This window comes from Podarcis filfolensis (genome assembly GCF_964270895.1).
Source record: "Podarcis filfolensis genome assembly, chromosome: 8".
NCBI classification, from domain to species: Eukaryota; Metazoa; Chordata; class Lepidosauria; order Squamata; family Lacertidae; genus Podarcis; species Podarcis filfolensis.
The window spans coordinates 68,427,940-68,437,161 of NC_139611.1; the positions used below are offsets into that span (position 1 = coordinate 68,427,940).

Consider the following 9,222-nt stretch of genomic DNA (forward strand, 5'->3'; position numbering starts at 1 on the left):
GCAAACAGGACCCAAGCACTCTCCCCTTCAGCAACGGGTATTCAGTAGTGTTACTCCCTCCAACCATAGAAACAGCAGAGCCGAGCTATCTTAGCCAGTAGCCATCAATAGTTTTCTTCTCCATGAATTTGTCTAATCCTATTTTAAGGCCTCCAGGTTGGGGGCCATGACTGCATCCTGAGCGAGAGAGTTCCACAGTTTAACTCATTGCTCTCATTCATTTCCCTTCCTCTCCCACTCCCTCCACGAATATACCACTTGCTCCTAGGGAGGAAGGAGAACTTTGATTCACATAGAAAAACCAGCCTCCTTAATCATCACCTGAGCCAAAACAATACGCAAACCAAAAAAACACAGCCCATTCTTGAAAGTAACAGTTCTCCAAATTCTGCCATGCAGTTCTTTAGCCAAGTAATGTGTCCAGAAAAACATATACGAAGGTGGAGTGTGCATAAAGATGTACATTGGCTCCCAGCATGTTTCCAAGCACAATTCAAAGTGCTGGTGCCGACCTTAAAAGCCCTAAACAGCCTCGGCCCAGTATACCTGAAGGAGCATCTCCACCCCCATCATTCAGCCCAGACACTGAGGTCCAGCTCTGAGGGCCTTCTGGCAGTTCCCTCACTGTGAGAAGTGAGGCTGCAGGGAACCAGGCAGAAGGCCTTCTCAGTAGTGGTGCCTGCCCTGTGGAACGCCCTCCCATCAGATGTCAAGGAAATAATAAACAACTATCTGACATTTAGAAGACATTGGAAGGCAGCCCTGTTTAGGGAAGTATTTAATGTTTGATGTTTTATCATGTTTTTTATATTCTGATGGGAGCTGCCCAGAGTGGCTGGAGAAACCCAGCCAGATGGGCGGGGTATAAATTTTATTATTATTATTATTATTATTATTACAGATATCCATGAAAATAACATACAAAGGGGCATTATATTCGGCAAAATGTATCTTATTTGGTGAAATTTGCCCTGAAATACTGGTGATTTTTCACAAGGACTTTAAAAAATAAATAAATCACCAAGTGATTTGGAATTGTGTGGAACTGAATTTAAGATTGAGAAAAATGAGAATCTGAAAGAAAACAAAATTCACCCATTTCCCCCCACCCCAGTGCAGCAGACAATTTATCTCTGTCCCTCTGGTAGGAATAAAACAACTCCAGCCACTTTCCACAGCTGTCAGCAGTGCTTGAAAAGCCACCTCTTTGCCAGAACCCAGTCCCTTCACAGCTGCCAGCCCCTGCGGGGGGCAGGGGGAGAGCAGTCCTCCCATTAACTCAAGCTGAACTCCCTTGGTATCAGTCTCCAGCTGCTCAATGTTTCTCATTGCTTCTCTATGCCACCTACAATGTTTTGTTCTCATGCACACAGGGTGAGGAAGGGTGTGTGTGGAGACATTTGTTAGAAGCTTTGGGAAGTGATTGCAAGACAGATTCCCTCCCCCTCCCCTCCAATCAATAGATTATTAGAAGCTTTAATTTGTGGGTGTTTGGGCAAATATCCAAAGGAACAAGTGGATTTTGGGGGCGGATTTGGGAGGTAATCGGCAGTCAACAAACAGGGCAAGTTAAACCCTATCAATATTTGAGTTTTTGTTTTTAAACTGCACTTGACTGAAGTGGATTGTGTATCCAGTGGAATTTTTAGACACTGGTCCCACCACTGAGGTAAACAAGTTATTTCTGCTCTAAAAATATTTTATGTATTTCCAGCTGCTCGGCTGATTTTGTTCCCAGTAACTCCCTGCTTTCCTGTCATCCAGGCTCAGAAAGCCACATTATCTATTGCAGCCGTTCCTAGAGTACATTGCTTCTTTCTAAAGCCAAGCGCAGACTTCACAGTGTCGACAAGTCTGAGTTTGGGGACTTTTCCTTTCCTGCGAATGGACAGCTCTTCACGAAAGATGCTTTCCCACAAGCCTCTGGGGCTAGAACATCAAGCCCAGAATCATTGCCTTCACCCAAAGGAAGTACCTCATCTGGTTATTATTTCAGTTACTGGCAGGTAACATATGGATTTATGACAGAATATTGGAAGCCGACTATTTCTTTGTCTCACTACAGCTGTGAGGGAGAAGTTACGGCCTTCCAACAGCTCCCAACAGCCTCAGCCAGCAGGGTGAGGGATGATGGGAGTCCAACAAAACATGGAGGACCACAGGACCATAACTCCCATCAGCCCCAGACAGGATGGCTAAAGGTCAGGGGAGATATAAGCTGGAAGGCAGGAGGCCTGGGAAGGTGGCTTTAGAGAACAGAAAGGGAACAGGACCCTGGATATGGTTTAGGGATTAACAATGCATGGGAGAGACATGGCCTCCACCCCAACCCAGGAACTGGATTTGGGAAGGACAGAAAGATGCACGGACTCTCTCGTGAATTGGGAATGGCCCCAATCAATGGCAAAGCAACTGGAAGATTCAGGACCGATAAAAGGAAAGCACTTCTTTACACAACACACAGTTAAACTATGGAACTCATTGCCACAGGAGGCAGTGATGGCCACCAACTGAGATGGTTTTCAAAGAGGGTTGGACAAAATCATAGAGTAGAGGGCTGTTGATGGCTTCTAGCCATGATGACTTTGTTCTGAATACTACTTGCTGGAATCCACAGGAATGGTCTTGTGCTCAGGGTCCTGCCTGAGAGTTTCCCACAGGCTTCTGGTTGGCCACTGTGGGAACAGAACGCTGGTCTAGATGGGCCTGATCCAGCAGGCTTTCCTTATGTTCATATATTTGTTCTGGCACACAGAAAATGCAGCAGCCAAATATGGAGAGTGACCTTTTCTTTTCTTTTCCCTTTTTTTAAACAAATGATCTAGGCATTTCCCATCATTGACTTTTGCTAAAGGAAGTAAGAGTGCTTTGCAGAGTGACCTCATCGACATTTTAATACAATGCATAAATCAGGCTTTTAAACAGCAGTGCTCAAGTAGACATTAGGGATGAGACACTTGGGTGTCTGCCGCTAGAGATCCCCCTACCTCTCGAAGCATCTAGCTAAACTCAAGCGTGCAACATGATGCCATCCACAAAGGGCACTGACCCTCCACCTTGGCCCAAAACAGATGGCATGGCACAGGGGCAAAGCAGAGGTGCACAGGAAGTTATCTTCAATCTATGTGTCCATCTATCTCAATAACGCCTCCTCTGATAGGCAGTGACTCTCCAGGGTCTCAGGTAAAGGGTCATTTCCAACACCTGCTACCTGTTCCTTGCAGCTGGAGGTGTCAGGGATTGCACCAGGGACCTTGTTCATATGAAGTATGCGCTCAGCCAGAGTTATGGGCTGTGTATACACCATGCATTTAAATCACACTTAGGAACTGTAGTTTAAGGGTGCTAGGAATTTTAGCTCTGTGAGCAGTAAAGTACAGTTTGCAGGATTCTCTCTGAGTGATGGGAAGGACGCGCCTTAAATGTGCTTCAGATATATGGTGCGCATGTCTCTTCCCTTGTGGGCCCAACAAGGAAGCTGAATACAGTGGTACCTCAGGTTAAGTACTTAATTCGTTCCGGAGGTCCGTTCTTAACCTGAAACTGTTCTTAACCTGAAGCATCACTTTAGCTAATGGGGTCTCCTGCTGCTGCCGCACTGCCGGGGCACAATTTCTGTTCTCATCCTGAAGTAAAGTTCTTAACCCGAGGTACTATTTCCGGGTTAGCGGAGTCTGTAACCTGAAGTGTATGTAACCTGAAGCGTATGTAACCCGAGGTACCACTGTATTAGAAGACTCAGGACAGATAAAATAAATGAATTTCTCTGTTCAGTGCATACAATGGAACTCCTTTCCACAGAAGGCAGTGATGGACGCCAACGTAGATGCCTTCAAAGAGGATTAGACAAATTCATGGAGGAAGGCTATTAGCTATGATATCTATGTTCTTTCTCCACTGTTGGAGGCAGTCCTGCTTCTGAACACCAGTTTCTGCAAACCACAGAAGGGGAGAGTGCTCTTGTGCTCAAATTTCACTTGCAGGTTTCCCAAGGGCAGTATGAGAACAGGGTGCTGGACCAGGTAGACCACTAGCCTGATCCAGCAGGCTCTTCTTGTGTACCTATGAAGATGCCCCATTGCCTTTGTCTCTAGAGCATTAATGTCTTATATATTTTTTACTTTGGACCATCACCTCTTGCTACCATGCAGCGCATGGAAATTCCAGGCATCACCTTCGCTGATCCCCAGAGTAAGAGATGTTTGACAGTGGAACAGTCTCCCTTGGGAGGTTGTGGACTCTCCTTCCTTGGAAGTTTCCAAGCAGAGGTTGGATGGCCATCTGTCATGGATGCTTTAGCTGAGATTCCTGCATTGCGGGGGGTTGGACTAGATGACTCCTGAGGTCCCTTCCAACTCTACAACTGTATGATTCTATGAGGGGCAGGGGGCAGGGCAGGAAGAACACTGACCATCCTACAAACCGAGAAACTGTTAGCTCCTCAACCCTCTTGGCAATATAACCTTTCCCCTATAATATTCCATATTACATGATAAATTGGAGGAAACAAGGTATGTAAGCTGCCTTAAACTTCCCCCAGCTAGTGCTGTTGGGACTCTGACTCCCTTCAGCCACAGCTGGCACAGCCAATGGTCAGGGATGATGGGAGCTGTAGTCCTCACAAGAGGGTGGTCAGGTTGTAGGCAGGCTGCCTTAAGCAACCTTCCCCCCAACCACACAAGGGACCCGGCTTGTGCCACAGGCAATAATGACAAGGCCCTGCGGGGAAAGAGAAACTAGCAAGAGCTTGAGCACCACAGAGGCCAAACTGCGTGCAGAGAATCTCAATGGGCCAACCTCACCCCGCTCCTTCTCTTTTAAGCAATCAGCAAGCATCATCTCCATCATTTGCTGGAATGACAGCCAGCATTTTCTTCAGGCAGGAGGCTTGACAATTGAGGGGGAAAGCAATGGCAAGAGGAAAGCAATGGCAAGAGAACTGGTCCAGGGCATTGATATGCAGTCCACAGGGGCACATCCCTTGGCACACGCGAGCGCACACACACACACACACAAATAGGACTAGCCAGCCAGACTCCCTCCCACACAGAGAACAGAATGGCAGGGAATCAGCTTAGAGAGGAAAGGCAGGGACAGAAACCGGCCTCCTCCCAACATTTCGCTGCAGTTCCAGCAAGTCAGACGGGAGAGAAGGGGAATAAACCTTCACCCACCCCATGGAAAAAGCCCACCCAAAATAAAGCATGTGGAAGGAACAAGGACGAAATTGCAAAGGAGAAAAGAGAATGCCCTCTTTATTTGTAACCCTACTTCCCAGCTGACCTTCAAATGACATCTAGATATGGCTTTCACCCACCCCACCCCAAGTGCCTGGAAGCCCCCCCAAGAATGGAAATCTGGGACCAGGAAGAGCGAGAAGTGCCTTTATTTATTACCACCATCTGACGTGGCTGAACGATTCCTCTGAGGGAAGCTTTGCAATCACCGTGAAGATTAACGGGAGACGGGGGTCCCACCTCTCTCCCCACCCCCAACAAAGCCCTTTGCAACTCCAGCTGCGATCCTGGCCAGTTATGTGGGAGGCTGACCCCGCCCCCTTCCATGGACTAAGGGGGCTTATTCCCAAACAAGGCTGCAACACTAACATGTCCCAGAGAGAAGACACCGGAGGCCCCATTCACAAAATAAATGCAAGAAAGGGGGAGAGGAGACACTATAAGGCTGCAGTCCTTACGCGCGTTTACCTAGGAGTAAAGCGCCGCTGCTCTTAATTTCAAGCAAGGCTGCGATGCTAAAGGCGTGCTTTTCCAGAGAAATATGCCCCGCTGAACACAATCGACTGGGCCTTAAATGCCGAAGAAACTCGCCTGCGCTCTGGCAGCAAGGCGCACCTTTTACCTGGAAGCAAACGCCACCGGGCTAGAGGACTCGTGGCTGAGCCAAAACTGCCTAAAGGTCGAGCTAAGCGAGGAAGTGGGGGGAGAAAGCGCACAAGATGCGACCCAAGCGGAGAGAGAGAGAGAGGGAGGCCGCCTCCTTGAGCCAACACGCCCACCCAGGGAGCCACTTGTTTCCCCACGAATGCAAAAACCCGCAGCTGCTCCTTCCTCTCCCCCATCGAGGGGCAGCCAGGAAGGCTGGGGCGGGGCGTGCGGGTTGCGCCTAAGGGTCCCCCGGGAGGAAAGGCCGGGGGGGGGGGAGGCGAAGAAGCCCCCTGTCAAGGGAACTTGGCACGGCAGGCCTAGGATAGAGGCAAGGCGTCCAGCCGCGGGAAGGAGGAAGGCAGCGACGTAAACCTGGAAACATTGAGAGAGGGGGGTGCGCGTCCTGTGGGGAAGGAAGCAGGGCCGGGTGCCGTCGAGGGGGCGTCAGAGATGTCACTTACCCGGGCGACGTGGCCGTCCAGGAGCAGGAGCAGCAAGAGCGCCAGCAGCAGCCCTCCCTGCCGGCGGGGCCTCGACGGCAGCAGCCGAGGCATCTCCTTCATGCTGGGAAGGGGCGATCGGGGCGCCCACGGCGGCTGCTGCGGCTGCTACGCCCGTCGGGAGTCCAGAGGGACGGGAGGAAAGGAGGGGGGAGGGAGGGAAGAAGGAGGGAGGGAGGGCGAGGGGGGAAGCCTTTCCTTTGTTCCCGATGCAACCAGAAACCCACAGCAACGAGGCAGGGGAGGAGGCGGAGGAGGTGGAGGAGGGCGGCAGCGAGCCCGAGGATGCAGGAAAGGCAAGGAGCGCGCCGCCGGCTGCTGCTTCTCCTGGGCTGGAGAGATGCTGCGAGGAGGAGGCGGCAGGAGGAGGGCGGAGGCCAGGGCTGCGGGGCTCGCCAGTCCGCCGGGCCCACGGCGACGCCTCCCCGGCTCCAGCCCACTCGCACCCCGCCGGCGCCGGACTGCAACGATCAGAGCGTGCTCCGCCGCGGCTTCTTCCCCCTTGCAGGAAACGTGCGCTCCGGAGCCCTGTCCATTCGCTCAATGGCTGCGGGGACAAGGAGGAGGAGGAGGAGGGAGAGAGGCTGTGGCGCCCTCTAGCGGAGGACTGGGTCAGCGGCTAGTGGCCAGGATGTGCCCCCGACGCACACAACTCCCAGTGCGCTTTACTTGGAGGCAGGTTAGGGGGGAAGGGGGAGGGGTTTGGAAAGGAAAAGGATCGAGCTCGTTGTGAACAATGTGCAAGGAGGAGGAGGTGTTCCGCACATTTAGGCTGCAGGAGGTTGGGGCGAGTTTGCTTCCCCCCCCCTTGTTTGAAAACCTCCTTGAAAGCACACCGCTAACACAAGGGCGAGAAACTAGTTTGCAATATGCCATAAGAACGTAAGCAAAGCCTCTGGGTCAGGACAATGGCCCGTCTAGTCCAGCATCCAACCAGAAACCTGCTGGGAGCCCCCAGGAGGACCCGGTGACAAGGGCAGCCCCTACCCTCTGTGATTTCCAGAAACTGGTATTAAGACGCATTAATGCCACCGACCATGGAAGGGAGAGCATAGCCGTCAGGGCTAGTAGCCATTGATAGTCCTACCTCCCATGGATTTTTCTGATGATATTCTAAAGTCCAAATTTGGTCTCCAAAGTGGTGAGCATCACTGCCCTTCCACGGGAGCAAGCTCTATAATTTAACTTTGGGCTGCATGAAGAAGTTTCCTTGTGTCTGCCCTGATTTTTCCAACATCCCACTCCATCTCGATTGCCCTTTCCTGAACCTTTTTGCAACTCTGCAATATGAGGTGAGGCAAGCAAAACTGTAGACAGAAATGTATCCCAAATGCTGTCAAAACGAGGACTCCAGATTGTGTGCGACTCCCAACAACCAACAGCTGCAGCAGGCATGATGATGGGAGCTGTAGTCTAGCAACATCTTGAGGGTTACAGGTTCACTGGAGTTTTCCAGACGGGCTAAAAAATGAGACAACCAAATGTTTCCTATCATGAATGGACTGCAAGGACTGGTAGCTGAAACATACAAAAGGCATGGCAAAAGGATAATGTCCTCCAACAGACCTGAGAGCAATAGGCTAGTTTAGTAAGTGCTCACGTGGCACAAGCAGCTCCTTCAACAGAGGAGAGCAGCAGCCCAGAATTCAGGAGAGCTGGCATCTGTTGCCTAAGGCACTCTGCCAAATGGTAGGGCCGGCCCCTGCAGGAAGACACTACAATGAATGAGAAGATCCCACATTGCCAAGACTTGGTGAAGAATAAAATATTAAAGATGACATTTCCTTCTAGCAAAGAGTGACTGCCTTTTTTGTTAAACCGTGCATTATTTTGTGCTCAAAACTGTCTCTTTGGGATCCTCAGACATCCTTCTCTGAGGGCCTTAGGATCAAAGAATTGCAGTGTCAGAAGAGACCCCAAGGGTCATCTAGTCCACAGGTGGAGCTTGTTTAAATTACTCAGTAAAGGTAAAGGTAAAGGTACCCCTGCCCGTCAGGGCCAGTCGTGACCGACTCTAGGGTTGCGCGCTCATCTTGCTCAAGAGGCCGGGAGCCGGTGCTGTCCGAAGACACTTCCGGGTCACGTGGCCAGCGTGATGAAGCTGCATCTGGCGAGTCAGACCAGCGCCACACATGGAAACGCCGTTTACCTTCCCGCTAGAAAGCGGTCCCTATTTATCTACTTGCACTTAGGGGTGCTTTCGAACTGCTAGGTGGGCAGGAGCTGGGACCGAACGACGGGAGCTCACCCCGCTGCGGGGATTCGAACTGCCGACCTTTCGATCAGCAAGTCCTAGGCTCTGTGGTTTAACCCACAGCGCCACCCGCGTCCCAATTACTCAGTGCATTGGTTCAAAGTCAGTTAACCAACAGGCAAGGCTGCAATCCTATCTACATTTGCTGGGGAGCAGTGCTCATGTTACAGAGGGAGCCCAGGCCCCTTAACTACTCATTTACAACACTATAGAGGAGGCATAATTTGGCTAAGTGTTGGTGATTACCTTTCAAGCAGGGGAGGAGAACCTGTGGCCACCCAGTTGCCATTGGACTACAACTCCCATCATTCCCCACTATTGGCCATGTTGGCTGGGACAGAGTCATATACACACATTTTGCATGCATGAGATGCTCCAGGACATATGTAAGGGATGACATTGCCTGATGCCAATGCCCATGCAAGGCCAGTTTGAATCCCGACTCAGCTATGAAACTCACTGGGTGATCTTGGGCCAGTCAATGTTGCTCTGCCTAACTAACCTACCTCACGGGGTAGTTGTGGGAATAAAAATGGGAAGGGGAAGAGTTCAATAAATTATTAGAATATATATTTCCCTTACC

The 9,222-nt window shown here is 50.7% G+C and overlaps 1 protein-coding gene across 1 annotated transcript in view; it reads right to left on the reverse strand.

Moving 5' to 3' along the window:
* SDC3 (syndecan 3) overlaps positions 1-6,961 on the reverse strand; it is a 111,434-nt gene extending 104,473 nt beyond the window's left edge. The window contains exon 1 of the mRNA XM_083627595.1: positions 6,347-6,961. Within this exon, the coding sequence (XP_083483721.1) occupies positions 6,347-6,448 (102 nt within the window). The 5' untranslated portion in view covers positions 6,449-6,961. The remainder of the gene's footprint in view (positions 1-6,346) is intronic.
* Positions 6,962-9,222: the final 2,261 nt, after the last annotated feature.